Below are 17,374 nucleotides of genomic sequence, written 5' to 3' on the forward strand. Positions count from 1 at the left end.
AAATTATTTGCACCTCATGTCCACACAGCTTTGTTTGTTTGTCATTTATTCCATAGAATATACGGACTATGCCTTCTGTTGTTCAGTAGAGGAAATGTGTATCCTGCAGATGGATTCTAAGTTCCCCATGAGAAAGAGCCTCACTCTGTACCTTAACGTCTAGCTTTCTACAACAGCTGTTTAGAACAAATGGAGGCCAGAAACTGAAACCAGATCATTCCAAGTTTCGTCCTTTTCTTTTTCACTAAATTGAATGAAATATTAACTACCCTCTTGGCGAGTTGTTTTGTGATGTGGTATGCGCTGTCTGTTGAATGCAGTGTATTTACCATGAGTGAACACACTGACTAAACCGAATGAATGGACTTTTGGTTGTCTCGCAAAGCCCATACATACTATGAAGAAATCGAGTATATCATCAAAACAGTTTTCATAGCTTTTATAAGTAGACTGACACATAAACAGCAGCTTAATTTTTCATGCTTGCCTTTGTATTTCGGTACTTGCGGTAACATTTGTTGTTGTTTCTTGTCTGTCTTTTCCAGAGCCTTTCCCTGCCTTAACGCCCGACTTAACCAGTAAGTTCTACTTCCTGTGCATTTGTACTTCTTGTGCCAACATGTCTGTGCTTCCTGCTTGTTGCTAAGCTCAGCTCGTAGCAACGCACTGGCCCTGAGTAACCTTGTTAGTGCATAAGACACGTTACCATACAGCTATCCACAATACGTACAGTTAAACAGACAGGACAAGTTTGAGTTATTACAGCATATCTAAACTAATCTCAGTGTTGTTTTGCAATTTTAAATAAGATATGGAAACAGTATGTAAGACTTTGAAATATTTGATTGATAGATTTTGATATGTGGTTTGGATCCACACACAGTGACAACATTGCAACTTGATGGAATGGGTCCACTGCATTGTTTCAGCATGACTCCCTGCATGCTGGGCTGAAACTCTTGGATATGTAGAAGCAGACATATGATTATTTACAACATCTGCAATCCGTAATTTGTAACATCAGGCTGTATTGGAAGTCAAGTTAATTGTGTGCAGTTCATCATTCTGTGTGTGATGTGTCAGACAGTTGTTAATTGTGGTTGTACGCTGTGTTTCATGCTACGCACAGACCCACAGTGAGTTATTGAAGCAATGTTCTTGTATGGCGTTATCAGATGACATAGGCACAAAGGTTAAGATCGTGAGGTCAAGGTTCATCGGCTCCATCTGGTCTTTTTCTCTGGTCATTAGTTAAACTAAGAGCATCAAACAGATATGTCTTTGTGAGTGTTTATCAGCCCATCTCTCACACTTTTCTAACGGTAAAGATCTTGATCAGTTATCCAGTTGGTGTGTTCTCTGCAACACCACTTCCCCTTCTCTACTTCTTTCCCTTCTTTTTCTCTTCTTTTCTCCATGTCTTGCTCTATTACTGAGCCCAGCAAGACCCTGATCCTACTTGCATGAAATGCAGAGCTGATCACCATCCAAGTTCCCTTTTTTTCTTATGTTTTGTCTATTCATCCTCAAATAGGCCTGTTGGAAAGAAGATAAAGGGCCTCAGGCAGATTTTGCTACTGGATCTCTTGTTTTCAGAGTCTAGGCTGGGGCCTAAACCACTGGCTGTTTGTGTGTGCTATTATTAGAGAAAACACAAATACTGGTACTGTTATAAAGTTGAGCTTGAGTGTAGACATTGGTTTTCCAACGTTGCGTCATAATGGGACACGTCTCTCTGATAAGTATAAGAATTAGCTGATGGACAACACTTCTTCTGTTCTTACTGTACGTGCAGAGACTATTTTTAAAGCTGGGGGCTGAATGACTAGAATAACTGCTATTGTATTGTAATTACTACACTTTCTCTGACTTAGTTCGGTCATGTGTTACTATTAATGTTTAAAATGAGCAAGCGTGCTAGTAGATTAAGGGTTAATATGATACGCTTAACTTGGTCGATGCAACGAGTGTGTGCGTGTGTACGTGCACATGTTCCCAGCGTGTGAATACATCAAAAACATTCTTCAAATAGTGCCAGACACTTGAGCAACATTCACTTTTGTTCTCCACGTTCAGTTCAATAAAACATGAATACCATTCCAAATATAGTAAAAGCGAAAGAGACAGACTTAGAAAATTCAAGTCACCTGACTCATGCTCATACCCCAAGTATTTGACCTAATCCTCGCTGCTTTCTTTTGAATCCTGAACAGCTAACGTATGACTCCCAGCATGACACCAGTTTCTAACACACGCCATGATTTCACGAGACTGAGCCCCAGGACGAAGGATTACATTTCTCCTTTGGGATGCCTGTTAACAAGTGATCCCAAATTGTTTCTCTTAGGGCGAATGGGTGTAGTTTTCCCTTTTCAAGATTTGCTGCACATGTTAGAATTTCCTCTATTCTAAGTTTGAAGTGTTTTTGACACTGGGACCTTATCACTGTGACTTTATAACTGTGCTTATAAACTGGCTTTTGAGTAATTAAAGCATAAACTGAAAAATAATTTGTAGAAGGTGTAAGCTAAATTTAGCTGCCCTTATATAGAGAGGGAACTGATGACTTAGCAGATTTCTTTACATATATTCAATAATACTAAACTTCATTTTAAATATAAAGTTAAGGCAAATTGAAAACTGTTCTTCACCAATCAAGTGTACCTTGGTGGCATGATCATTTTTATGCATCCATGACAACCAAGGTGGCATGTGGCTCACTGATCATACTACACATTCACACAAAGAAGAGGCCAATACTTTCTCCAGTTTAACTATCGAAAGGGCTCATATTTCAACTCCAATAATTCACATTTCTCCATTTAGATACTACAAGGTGAGATAGTTGGTGTGTGAAGTGAGAGCTGATATGTCCAGACTGTAACTTGAGATCGATAAAGTATCTATTTCTGTCTACCTGTTTTTTCATAGAAACTGATTTAGAAACTCCAGTAACCAATCTTCCTTGAAAGCCACAATTTTCACAATTTTCAGCTTTAGGAATTGTGCTCTTGAGAAACTTTCCTCCTTTTTCTTCTTTCCTCACCCCAAAGAGAAAAAGGAATGGTACATTTTTTTTCAGCCCTGGAAATTATCTGTCTCTTAATCCACTGGTGGGAAGGCTCTCCGTGCAGGCTGCTTAGAGCACAGCTTTACAATCAAAGCCAATTTTAAACCCTTAAAGAGTACGTCTGAACTTTGAAAAAGGCTAAATTAAGCTCACTGGTTTCCTTGAGGTTCTGCATCCAGCTCTGCACCTTTCCGTCTTCTCTCTTTTCATTATTTCTGTCTCACCTCCATCTAGTTCCTTCTTGCCCAGGCTATATTCCTTCTTTTGTCCGTCCTTTCTCTCTCGCTCACGCTCCTCTTTTTTTCTGTCTCTTCCACAACCTTTCTCTCTGCGGGTTTCTTTCACAGTGAGTTGACAGAGTATTGAAGTTTCAGACAAACCCTTTAATGCAGGATTAAAGATATCATGGCAGGATTAGCTCTCTCCCTTCACTTCTCCACCCTCCCACCCTCTCTCCTCTCACTTTCTACCACCCCTCTCTATTTCACTCCATTCTTTCCTCCAATAATGCCTTCTTTCTTATCCTTTCTCTACCCCTGTAATTTCTCTCTTTCCCTCTCCTTCCCTTTCTCTCCCCACTCGACTTCAGCCTGATCTTCCCCTGATAAAATAGCCGCATTCTACCAAAGACAGCCACTTAACACTCCCCAACCTTTGTGCGAGTCCGTCAGTCACTGCATAATCAAGGCTTTGCATTCCCGGGTCGAATCTGAGCGCATGGCATGGGCCTTCACGTGTCAGTGTGCAGCTAATGCTTGTGACGTATGCATTAATCAAAAGTACTATGAGTAAATTAATAAGACATATGTGCATCAGCATCTTCTTTGAGGAATAGAGACTTTAAATTAATTAAGATATAGGCTTGGCTGTTTAACCATTGACTCACTGAGTTGAATCTGGATGCTGTGTGTTTGTTTTTGCCAGATCTTACATGTTTGGTTAAATACCAGCCAGTCACAAAATTTTAGCACACTGCCCCAGTGATTTACCATTTGTTAAAAGCCCTGCATAGATACTGTTGCTAGGCCTGTCAAGCATTCTGTTCTTGTACCGTTTACAGTGATAACGTCATATTTACCACTTATTTACTACTTCATCTATTTGAGTGATATATCCTTGACTTCAAACCAGCACTCAAACACTTCATTAGCACTAGCTACATAGCTAATTAGTGTAAAAGTAAAAGTCATAAAGAAACAGCATTATTCTGTGTTGCAGTCCAGGGATAATACATAATAATATCATTAATTAATACTCATGTACTTGATATTATTAATTATGATGAGGAAAATATTATCCCAGACAGTTAGTTTCAAACATACAGTTTAAAAAATTGAAAAGCAAAGCATGTAAGCTAGGTACCTAGAACTAAGTTCTACCTAAGTAATACTAGATACCATTGTAGATAATAAACTTATTAGCTAGATATGCTGGGGATGCATTTTATGTTTGAACAGAAGGACTAAAATAGCCCCCAACACATTAAAATGCTTAGTATCAGTCTTATTACAGCTGCATGCTTTAGCATTCAAAGCTTGACAGACCTAGTCACAATTTGACAAGGGTTCAGTCTGCATGCCTGCCTCGCTCGTCTCCTGAGCCAACCAGTAATGTGTCCTCCTGCCCTCCAGGGGGTGCCATATCTGGGATGGAGCCCACAGTAAACACAGTGGTGGCGCAGCCGGTCCCTGCCTACTGGTACTATGTGTTGGCGGGAGGCGGTGCCCTCTTGCTGCTGGTCATTGTAACCGTGGTGGTGACACTGTGCTGCCATCGGTACCACTGGGCGCCCAAGAAGACCAGCAGCCATCACCATTCAGTGATGTACCACAACAGCCAACAGCCATATCAGCAAGGTCACCAAAACTGTTACCAGAACCAAATCCCCAGCTGCAATCTGATCAACAGCCCTAACCAAAACCACCTGTACCCAGGTACTGGGCCAAGCCTTGAACCCATGCTCACCATAACGCTGGAGAAAGATGACAACTATGACTCCCACTGTTGAAACGACTGAAGTAATACAGTTTTATCAGAATGCAACAAAGCAATCAAGGAGGAAGAAAGCTCCCTGAAATGAATGAGCAACAGCATAATCACCAATCTTCACTGATGAGAATCTACATGGTTCCTGTTGCTGAGGACTGATCTAATCAGTATACTCTAAGCTTGTTGGCTGAAACTGATATAAAACTTTACCACCATCCCTCTGTAGATGAAAGTGTCCACATCTGGTGGCTAAAGAGGACCTTATAACAGCCTTATGGTTCTGCGTTTTTGATGTTCTGGCTTCTAGATATGCACCCCAACATAAAAATCAGTTTCATTATTGTGACTGTGGGCAAGACATACTACATGTACATGCAGTATTCACTGTCAGCATAGTCCCCTCTTCTATAAATGTTAAAGCAGGATGAGTCTGTCTGCCCTGCTCTGATTTGCAGCTTGGACACTGCCTGCCTCCAAATACTCTGTCTGACAGAGGAGGGATTTACACACAGGTAGAGAAGACTCACTGTGTTTATGTGCAGAATTAAGAATGACAGCTATTTCTTCGGGACTGAACAACGCTGCCATTCATTTGTCCTCTTGCCTTTGAGAGACTGAGGAGTGACAGAGACAGATTAATAACAAAAAAAAGTGGGAAAAGCAGAGGAAGAATTAGTGCTGCCCATCCAGCTGTGGCAGATTGACAGCTACATATCCACTGAGCGTCGCAGCTTTGGTCTGTGAACAGCTGTGAGACAGCTTACATCGCATTGCATCAAAACACAAAAGCCCAGACAGTATATGCACGGACACTTCAGAGACTTTCAAGTCTCACATGTTACCTTGGGTGCATTTTTCATTACATCCTGGATATGCCTTTATTTTATTTTATTTTTTTAAATGTGCTTTAAAACTATTACCTCTTCGCCTCCTGAATGAGGTTGTGCCTCAGCGTCAAATAAGAGTATGAATGGATGCAGTTTTACTCTACAGTTTGTTGCCTGGATCTCATGGATAATCCAATGCCTGTGTCTGTTAATGTCCTAAACATCTTTGTATGTTCTGCATACATTAAACTGGGTGAATGAAACAAAAGAAAAAAAAAACAATATTTTATTGAATATTTAAAGATGGATACATGTTTTCCTTCCTGTCCCTGCAAGTACAACAGATGTTAAAGTCTTTATGTTGTGCATATAATCTATTACATCTTACGCCATAAGTTTTAACACACTGGCAAATCTTACATTAGTTACAGAGTCTGCTTCCATTCAACAAATGAGACCAAACATGCTGTGATAAAGAGCCTTTTAGAAACTCAGTTGTCCGCTCACTGGATAGTAATCATTTCATTCAGTTAAAACTGATACCAGTGCAGCACTACTGTCGTATTTATTTCTCTCTTAAGTCACCTGCTCAAATTTGCCATCTCCCACTGCGTCAACAGCATGTGAGTTGACTTGACATACATATAAGTGTAACATTATGTATTTCTGATGAGTTGTTACAGATTCTTTGCAATGTCGAGAATAACATTAGCACTTTTCTTCTTAATGTTCATTTTCTGACGGTTGATTAGTTGATAATTTCTTGCATTTACTGTGAATCTTTTAAAAAAAACGAGCTGAGCAATGTACTTGTTGTAAGTAGGCCTACATGTGGTTGTGATGTTTAACAGATACACAATGATTGTTTTTTTATACTCAATGACTATTGTTTTAAAGGCAACAGTTGTGTTGATTCTGTTCACTGAGATGATCTTAATAATTTTCTTGACTTTTTTTTTATGTCAATTCCTGAAGTCGAATCCACTTTGAAACAGCAAATGTTTGTCCCTCATTTGAAGCACCCAGTTTAATTCATATGTTTTGTGCAAATCATTCAGATTATGTATTCTGTTCTGCGATACTGGGTGAACCGCAGTGGCACTTATTTTCTGGACTTCTTCGCAGCGCACCATCTTGTGTTGTGTGCTGCTTTACCCCCTACATCATTTTGTCCATGCCCAAATCCCCCAGCCTTTTTATCAATACCCGCTTGTTCCTATTCTACTCCCTCCCTTCATTGCAAATCCCCCCAGTAAAAAACACAGGAGAGAAAATGAGAGGCAGAAATGGAGGGGAGCAAAGTGTCTCAGAGGAGAAGGGCCCATTAAGCGAGCCCCCTTTTTCTCCAAAGAATGCGCCCAAAGATGGAGGAAGATGAAAGAAGTACAAAAAAAAAAGAAACGTCCCTCTCTCTATACTTTCTAAAGATAGATTTTTCTTTTACTCTAAAAGGGAGGCTAACAGGGAGGCAGGTTGAGGTTTGAATTGAAGGAGAGAGAGAATTGGAGAAGGAGGGCAGGTTGTTTCCAACACAAAAGCAGATGAAAGACGTTTTTTGGCAGAGTAGACAGTGTGATGAAGACACACAATAAATGCATCCACATATACAGTAGCAGGCTCCATCGAACAAACACAGACCTGTGTTAGTAAAGCATCCAGACTTCCGCCAAGCTCTCAAATACACTGTTTCATCATTTCATCATACTGTATCTCATAAAATCTTGTTTTGTGCTTTCGTCAACAAGTATTTTGGTTATTTTGTGCTTGCATTTCTATTTTCCGCCTCTCTATCCCCTCTCGCCTCCATTTCAATCGACTTGTGCGTGATTTACACATTATATGACTCATTCTAGCAGCCCCGTGCCATAACCCAATCAATGCGGGTCCGAATTCAAATAGAGGAATGATATATGGCTGTATTTATGTTGTGCTACCCATGCACTTTTCCCTTTCATTCTGTCTCTCTATCAAACTTTTTGCAAGAATTGTAATACGTTCTGGCGTCTTTTCATGCAGCACCATTAAATCAAGCTCCCCTCACTCCCCTCTCCCTTCTCCATCACAGACTACTTTGAAGCCCTTTAATATTTCTAATTAGTTAATGGTGCTGATTGCATTCATAAAGGCCTGCGGTAAGCATTTCTAGCCCTTAGGCCATCTCTATTTTTTTGCTCTTTCCTCCTCCTCCTCTGTTTCCTGGAGAAATATTATCAGTACAAGCATCTCTAACAGGTCTTCGGGGTCCCCGCTGGAACAGCAAATGGTGCCAAAGAGCCATCCCTGTCTCTGCCTAAATAAAAAAAAAGCTCCCTTTTTATTTTTCTCTTTACTAATTGGAGAGGGGAGATAAAATGGGGCTACAGGGAGTTTTAATCTCCTTTCAGAGCCATGTGATGATTCTTCTCAGCATTGTAGCCTGAGGGCTTTAAGCCAGAATCCTTAGAAAGTGCTCAACGGTCATCCAAAGAGTTTCCGAGCCACTTCTTTTTTTCTTGCTTCTTTTGCTATCTCTCTGTAAGTGATCTGATGTTTTGTAAAGGCCTGTAGTGATTTCAGTTGGCTGTGAGAAAAGAAAATGTAGTGCCTGGATGGTCTCAGGTGGGAATGTACATTTACACAATCAGACAGAAAAAGTCTGGTTTTACATTAATCCATTAAGACCAGATGCAACATGTGCATATACACTCACTTGCCAGTTCATTGAACTGAATATGAAAATGAATGTATTGCAATACGACAGTCCAGCACTAAATCTTCATGAGGGTTATGGTGTTCAGCATTTGTTTAAAATGATCTGTTTTAAACAGAAATCTGTTGTTTAAACTGTGTTTTCATTTTGTAGTACTACTGAACTGTATTGTGCCGACACATGTTTCAATTATTTTGGCAACCACTTTAGCATTTCATTCAATCCAGTTTAACAGCGCCACAAACTGCATCCTCCAAAATGATCCTATAGTTGAATTACCACCTTTCCAATGCTGATTTATCATCAACTGAACATTAAAACAGTCATGAAGGGGGGTTTAGTGCAGGACTGTTACATTACAATGCATTTGTTTTGACTTGTTGTACTCGTGAGTGTATATCCCTTTAAGATGCAAGACTCTTGATTATTTTCGGCACACATTGCCAGTGAAATACATGTTGATATACTGAAGTACTTCTGGGGAACATTCAATGTATCAAACATTGCATCCGGTCTCAATGATACATAAAAAAAAAAAATGTTATAATATGACTACTGGGATCATTACCTGCAGGGATAACTGCACTGTTTTTACATCTAAGAACATAATATTAATTTATTTACTAAATTTATCAAGACTTCTGCAAACCCTTACAATCTGCAGGACACTGCAGTTTTCTAAGCTTGCAGGCTTTGAAATATCTGTCTGGTTTGACCAGATAGATTTTTAATTGCCATTGTTTTACTCTTTTGTTCTTTTCTCTTGTTTTTTTTTTGTCAGTTTTGGTGATGGTAAAATCACACATTTAGGTGCAACCACATGTTGAGTTTTGAAAAAAATCAACCTTGATGATGTCATTTTTATCAACTGAATGGATGCCATGTTTTTTTTTTTTTTTTTTTTTTTGAACGTCTTTATTAACCCAAGATTTTTCTTGATGTGAATCAGTTGGACGCAGCAAAGGCTGATCATTCAGAAACATTGCCTCAGCAGGGTATCTGTCTGAATTAGTTTTGATTCAGGCCATGATTAGTTGAGACTGAATAATAGCAGCTTTGAAGAGGTAAGCTGCTCAAAAACATTCATCCTTGCCTTCTGCCACATCACTGATACTGAGGCCTCGACCTTATGATTGTCTTTTGGATTTGCGCTGGATTTCACTGTCTTGCACTTTGAGTGCATTAAATATTGATGTTCAGCAAACACAGTCAGTGGAGACACCAATACAATCAAATAACTGAAATAAGAAACTCTCAACGACCGAACACTTGAGATTGAATGCACTACAATTAGCATAGGATTTCTTGGTTGTTGTAATATTTGAATGGAAACTTTAGATAGTTTCTTTATTCTCTAATTGGGTTTTGAAATCACTTTTGGGTCAGCTGAAGCAATGAAAATTGATCTACTCTTTCATCTTAACTAAATTAGCTCATTCTTAATTCATAAGCAAATATTGCAGCAGTTGTAGGAATCCTTTACTGTTATTTACAGTTTGCATTTGAAGTTTGTAAAGGCAGTTTATAGAAGGTACGATCCGGAGATGCCAAAATTGTCTCATAGGCGAATGACGTTATCTAACTGAGGAAATGAGGCTCTGTATCTCTTTTTCATATGTACTAAATTACTTTTTCACCTCTTATCTTCTGAATATCTATTACGGTTTCACTTAATAATGAGTTTTTGGTTCCTTTGCCCCAGCAGTAAATGATTATCAGCTGCCCAGATATTGCGCCATTTGTTTCAGGAGACTGTAATGTCAGTTTCCTTGAATAAAACTGAACCGAAGCAGAAGCCTTCAAAGCCTTGCACTCCGGCCTGCCTCAGACATTTAAAGTGGTATTTTAGCTTGTTGAATTTCATGGTCTTGGAATAAAAATGAAAATAGATTGTGGTGAATGTGAAGGTAATAAAAAGTAATATTTTTCTATGAAACGGTTTGGTGCGTCTTTTTTTTTTCTTCTTTCTCCACAGTTCAGTTTCCACTTGCCTCTCTGCTCCCTACTCCACTCATTCTTTCTGCCTCTTGACTCTTTTCATTTCTGGTCAAATATATAAAAAGAGAGCATTGATTCTTATCACATAATGGAAGTTGCTGGTTTTATGCAGGTACTCTGGGTGAAAAGTTTAGTCACACTGGATATCATTTTCTCTTGATAGACTGGGCAGAGCACAAAACGGTTTATAGGAGATTCCTCGCCTGATCTTCTTTGAAACTTTAAACAAGATCACTCATTTTTTGAGCTGTTTGATTTCCATCTACAAATGTAGCTTGGATGCTGACAACATTAGAGATGGAGTGATGTTATCGCAAGACGATGTGGAGTCTGGAGTCTTGCATGACAGGATGGTAACGATTAATATCATCTATTCTGTCTTTTTAACAGATCCCAGGCCTATGGATTTCGGAAAAGATCCTGTTTTCAACCACAAGCCGGCCATCAATGGAGGTTAGTCTAGTCCTCTCCTCTCCTCTCCTCTCCTCTCCTCTCCTCTCTTCTCCTCTAAGCCCAAGGCTATACTGGCTGTTTTACAAGTCTCACTAGTGAAATTGCTCTTTAAGCAGAGGCATGCCTGTGGCTCTTCATTTTACTTGTGATTCCACTAGAACAAAAAGCCTGTGGCTACAATGACAGACAATCTCTGATGTGTGTGTATGTGTGTGTGAGAAAGAGGGAAAGAGTGCAGAGAGGAGATGAGAGAGAGAAAGAGCATTCAAAAGTGTGTGCCAGTATCTGCACATGGTATGTTATCCCTCCTCCTATTTCTTTCATGTTCCATGGCAGACAGAGACAGACAGCTTCCTTCTGGGCACCTAGAAAACATCTGTCTGTAACAATCACAGCTTACGTGTGTGTGTGTGTGTGTGCGTGGGTGTGTGTGTGTGTGTCTTCCCACTGTTGCTTGTTTCTTCCAGCCCCTTGACAGATACAAGACGAGTACTCAGCCTTTACCTCACTAAACAAGTCTGTTTACTGTCTGTTTACAGCATTCTTTTGTGTGTGGTTGTGTTTCAGAGTGTTCCTTCATAAAACACTCTAAATGCAATACTTAATTGTGGATTGACTCGTTCATGTGTACACATTCATTACGTGGATTACCATGATTGCCTTACTAAGTAGATGCGCACACTTCAAGAGCTGCCAGACACCCCAGATAGTAGCTTTACAGTAATTAATTACGTTATGTTTCCAAATCAATAACGACTGGTGGCACTGTTGTTAACAGAATCACCTGGTTTTGAATCTATCAGCCATGATGCGGAACATTTGCCTTTGAAATCGTTCATTACCTTTAACTGAGGCTTTGGCTTTTGAAAGAAAGCCCATTCTCCATCTATCAAGTGAACTTTTCTTTATTTTTATACATTTCACCATTGGATAGCTGTGTAAGTGACATTACTGGGCTAGTTCACTGACTTATGACTTACATTTCACTACATTTTGGCATTTCTTAGCATTTAGCACTCACTTTAAACGAATATACTAGTGTTTTGTTTTGTTTTTCAAACAGACTACTTAGCTTCCCAAGTCTTTTCCATAATTGTTGGAATTTTTGCTACAGTGTGGATATTTACAGCTTTTACAATGGATTTCACGACTCAAGCAAGTTTCAGGTATCTGGACACCTAAAAGACATCACTGTAGTGTGTGATTTGCAGAATGTAGATTAACACTTGGTGAGGTCCTTGATTGTTGAACCCTGTTAAGGATTAATCATAGCTGTTTTTCTAACATTTCCTGTTTTCTTTCCAGATTATCTCTTCCCAGGATGGCCATCCTCCTTCTCCACCCCCTCCTCTGTTATGGACCCCCCCTCCGTCACCCTGATGTCAGATAAAGACAAGGACAATGCCTGGCTGTACACACTCGACCCTATCCTCCTGACCATCATCGTGATGAGCTCGTTAGGCGTCTTGCTGGGAGCCGTTTGCGCCGGATTGCTGCTCTACTGCACGTGCTCCTACAGCGGCCTGTCGTCGCGCTCCTCCACGACCCTGGAGAATTACAACTTTGAGCTGTACGATGGGATCAAGCATAAAGTGAAGATAAACCAGCAGAGGTGCTGCTCGGAGGCATGAGGGAAGGAAGGAGAACTACAAAGAGTGATGGGGAAAGGGAAAGGTGTATCCTGTAATCCCCTGCAGACGTAATTTTGTTCTCAGTTTGGACAACACGAATAAGAAGCACTATGTGTAATTTCAGTCCCCAGTGCCCCCCACCTAATATCCTGCTACTCCCTTGTTCTGATGTCTAATGGGGTAACGTGCCCAGAGTTTCCCCACCTGTTTATGTGCCAGTGGGAACGTGTGATCTTGATCTCCCCTACATGCTATGAGGCCTAACCATGAGGGAACATCTGACCCCTACCCCTACCCACAGTCCCATTTCTCCTCCGCCTGCAGGAGAGAGTCTGCTTGATTCTAAAAGCCTGTGAATGAATGAAGGAATGAATAAATGAATATGAATGACAGATCTACCATAGAATATAATCCACCAGCCACTGGAATAAAGTTGAAGAGGAGATGGACTACCGCACCCATGGCAATCTGAACATTTGGGCCACAAATGACAGCACAGTCTGGGGTTTTTGGTCAAAATGTTGGTAATGAAATTCTTAGCGAAGACAGGAATTCTATCAATATGTACCCATGACTAGTACAGATGGGCAACATAGGATTTGGCCTCATCAGCTTTATTGTGGCCAGTTGAGATAGCTTGCAGAATTCCAAAAGTTCCAGCTTCAGCACCAGTGGACCTTTTGGTGTGGGGATTTTTGACTGAAATCAACACATATCAAGCGAATGCCTACCCCCGTCCTAAAATGTGTCAAAAGATATTGAACCACTCAACTCAAATGAATCTAGATTTCTAACAGTAAAGATGGAAAAGAGGATGAAAAAGGACATTTTCTTTTTTTTTTTTTGTTTGTTTGTTTCTGAAAGTTTTAGATATGAGTTCTGTGAGTTTTAAACGTCCATTAGGCTGCCATTTGGCGCTCGCTCGCTCCTTTGTCTGCCCTCGGTCTGCGCTTTGTGAAACCAGTGGCATAGAAGAGTAATGGTGACTGTTTTTGTTCTGTTTTAGACTTGTGTCTGTTTGGAAAAAAAAAAGGTAAAGAAAAGCCAGCTTCAGTTCGTAGCAGCCCTGTAGAGCTCTTACACCATTTTTAGACTTTTCTTTTGTGTTGGACTCCATGGTCTTAACTGTTACTTCAGTCCTTTTCTATTTTTGGGACATTATTCATTACAGATGATCAGTCTTTGAAGAATAAGGGGAAGGTAAAGTAAGAAGGAAGAGAGAAAGTCAGAGGTTTATCGAAATCTAACATGCTGTTATGGAGTCGTGCTTTAGATTCAGTATTCTAGAGGTTGTTTTTGGTATATATCTATATTTTTTTGCTTTTCAGACTGTATGATGCCCAAATGATGGACATACACTGTGTGAACAAAATGTCAGTGATTGTTTTATTGCAACCTATGGATTGCCAAAGAGCTGTGTATATGTGCACGTTAGAGCTGAACAAGTGTTAAAAGAGGCTGGGTGGAATAAGAGTTATAAAGCATTCTGCTGTTTATCCGCCACTCTTAAACCCACCCTCGCAAAAAGAAAAAAAAAAAGGCCGCTCAAAAATGGAAGAAGAAAGAATGACTAAAGGAGGAGAATGGAAATCATACCGTCGACTTTTTTGGACACAATCGAGCCTTAAGCTAACTACAGTATACGCTGTATCGGAGGACAGCCATCGAGGAGGGCCAGTGCTGCTGGAGAGACTGATGACTTGGAGGAGATACACACCTACACTAACACACACACACTCACACTGAAAGACAGAGAAGATGAAAGAAAGACAAAGATAATGGTTATGTTTACATGCAGGAGAAGTCCCATTCTAAGCCCAGCTATTGATATATTAAATACAACAACTAAAAGGTTACACTTCTGTCATCAAAATCCTGGTAAGGACGCTGGGCTGGCTAAAGCAGACAGGATGCATTTTTACCAGACTTAAGCAGCTCTTCCATCCAAGAATTACGTTCAAATACTGCTATTTGGCATTCGCAATTTTGGCACAAACTTAAAAGCACCCTTGGAAATGTTTGATCACTAATAGCAACCATTGAAAGATATTTTTTACATGCAAATTCTCATTGTGTTTGTATCTCATGCAGGTGCAAAAGTTACAACATTTTGAAAAAAAAACAGCTGGTGGGAGTAGGGTGCAAAGCCATGTGGCAATGCTTCAGAAACGACAGATGAGGAGAAGACAGGATTTCAAATTTAAGAGGTGAATGTCTGTTAGGCCTCAAGGAAACACAAAGTGACTTTTAGGGGAGAACCTTTATGTATATAATCGAGCAGGATACCTTTAATAGTGTGCCGATTACTTTGTTTTAAATTAACATATCAGCAAAATGCTTGTGTTAAACATATCTGCTACTTATTTCAGAAGTATAGATTTATATTTAGTCTAAACTAAAAGGGTGTTTGCTGCCGTTACTTTTGCCTGAGCATTATGAATGCCGTGCTACTGTTGAATTATTGTGCATTTTTAATGGCAATATAAAACATGGAGCAGTAATTACATCACTATTTATTTTCCTTGTGTTTGAAGCAAATCATCTACAGTTAAAATGTTCGATTTCGGACCATTCGAACCGTGGTTGGGACCATATGACAACTTCCGATCAGACAAGCAGGTGATCCTGTGCATGTAAACATTCCCACTGAGATAATGAACTTACGTAAGCAGACCGTCAATAAGACCAACAAAATGAAAGGTAAACAAGACTGTCGGGAGGACAGGTGGAGGATGAGAGAGGGAGACAATCACAGAAGAGAAACAGAAAGAGACAAGTGACCCAGACAGAAATCTTAAAATTGGAGAGCTTAACACTGACCTCTCCCTGTTTTCTCCCTTTTCTTTCTCGCACTGCTTGACAGCAGCAGATGAAGTTGCATCCTTGAGAGTCGTTTTCTGAATCTGTGAGATACCCGGGTCATGTTGGTGTCCTCTGGGGTGTAAATTGAAAGTTCAGTGAAAGTAGACGGGAAAAAACTGTAAAACATGTCACACTTATATCTTTGTTTGGAGCCCCGTTCTTTCATTTCTTTGTCTTCCTCCCTCATCCCTCCATATCCAAGGGCACGCCTTGCTATAGCAGAGAGGCTTATTGAGAGGAAATAGTCACAAAATAAAGGGATTATTGAATAATGGTGTTGAAGGAAAAGGTGTGTGAGACTGAGGAAGAGAACAATAGAGAGATGGAGCGTTTTCTGTCCATCTAACTGTGTTTTCATTGGACTGTTTTCCAAGTGCCTTGGAGCTCTTTTATTATGTCTCTCTATCTCTCTCTCTCACACACTCTTTCTCTCCCCACACAGAGATCTTACTTTGACTCTCTTTCTCTCTCTCTCTCTCTCAAACAAACACACACACGAAATAATAACCAGCGACCAGTGAGTACATGATGAGACACACAATCATACACACCCACACACACCCTTCTCTCTCCGGTTTGACTTTTCCAACTCGTTCCTTCTGGAAGTTCAGATAGTATTACCTCTTCTCTCTCGATGGATATACACACACACACACAAATGCACACTACATTAAGACACCTACGGCACTGGCCAGATTACTCAAACTGTTGTTTGTAGACTTTGTACAGAAGAATTTCTTTTTTAATGTTATTATTATTATTTAATAAAGGCTAAATAACAAGTCATTTGGTTGTGGGTGTATTTTTTTGTGTGTATAAGTTTGAAACAATAAACCAGTCACCGTGGTTTGTATATAAAGATGGACTAAACCCTTTGTAACATCACCCAAAGGATTCTCAAAGTGCAGTTTTGAAGCTCAGTGCAGTGCCTCCTGAGGCGGCCATCTTGGCAATGCTGGACTCCTGTCTCCCTACTAATTCAAAAGAAATGGAACATGAGTGGAGCTCAGGTGGGCGAGTGATGCCTTGGCAGACAGCTACTTGTAATGCCCCCCACCTCAAAGCAGCCAGGCACAACTTTAAGCCCAATATAACACACACAGTCTGACTACAGTGGTCATGAATGAGACAATTAGATTAAGAGACTAACATGTTTTCTTTGTGCATGATTGTAAGCAGACGTCAACACATCAAAGACCTCCAAAGCATTCAAAGAGCTTTCCCTTTTTAAACATTTGCTGTTAATTGTAATGCAGTTAATGAAGTAAGTGATTTACCATGCAGCTTGACACCAGTCACATTAGTTAGTGAAAATATAGTCCTGACAATTTACAACATAAGGCATTGTCTTTGTTAGCCTGTATAGTAGTATTTGAGCTGAACATTAGCATCTTCATGTTAACATGCAGGTACTGGCTAATATCTGCTAATCAGCATTAAATACAGCTGAAACTAATGGGAGTGTCATTATTTTCACAAGTACAGTGTAAATGCTTATAGTACTGACGTATGGTCCAGCGCTCAATGAGGCGTCTATGTATGTAGCCTATGTGTATGTCTACGGTTAACGTAACCAGAGTTACTAGTTATTGCACCTGACCAAATTCGATTTGGGCCGATTTGGGTTGTATTTGCACTTGATAAACCAAAACTAGCAAGGGTAGCAACTCTTAACAAACTTAAAACACTGAACAGCACACAGTATAGATACCGTAGACAGCCATGACATGCATTTTGGAGCTAACGAGCTAACTAGCTTACCTTCGTATGGATTTCAGGATAACTCGCTTGCAAGTGTCGCTTCAAGTTCGTTGTGTTTTTACCGGCGATAGTAGGTCCACACGGTTTGCAATGC

At 40.0% G+C, this 17,374-nt stretch overlaps 1 protein-coding gene across 1 annotated transcript in view; it reads left to right on the forward strand.

The window, feature by feature from the left end:
- Window positions 1-16,305, forward strand: part of LOC311488246 (neuropilin-2-like) — an 88,086-nt gene extending 71,781 nt beyond the window's left edge. The window contains exons 16-18 of the mRNA XM_084544834.1: window positions 546-578; window positions 10,964-11,026; window positions 12,332-16,305. Coding sequence (XP_084400960.1) covers window positions 546-578; window positions 10,964-11,026; window positions 12,332-12,657 — 422 coding nt within the window. The 3' untranslated portion in view covers window positions 12,658-16,305. The remainder of the gene's footprint in view (window positions 1-545; window positions 579-10,963; window positions 11,027-12,331) is intronic.
- The last annotated feature ends 1,069 nt before the right edge of the window (window positions 16,306-17,374 follow it).

This window comes from Chelon labrosus, assembly GCF_963514085.1.
Source record: "Chelon labrosus genome assembly, chromosome: 5".
NCBI classification, from domain to species: domain Eukaryota; kingdom Metazoa; phylum Chordata; class Actinopteri; order Mugiliformes; family Mugilidae; genus Chelon; species Chelon labrosus.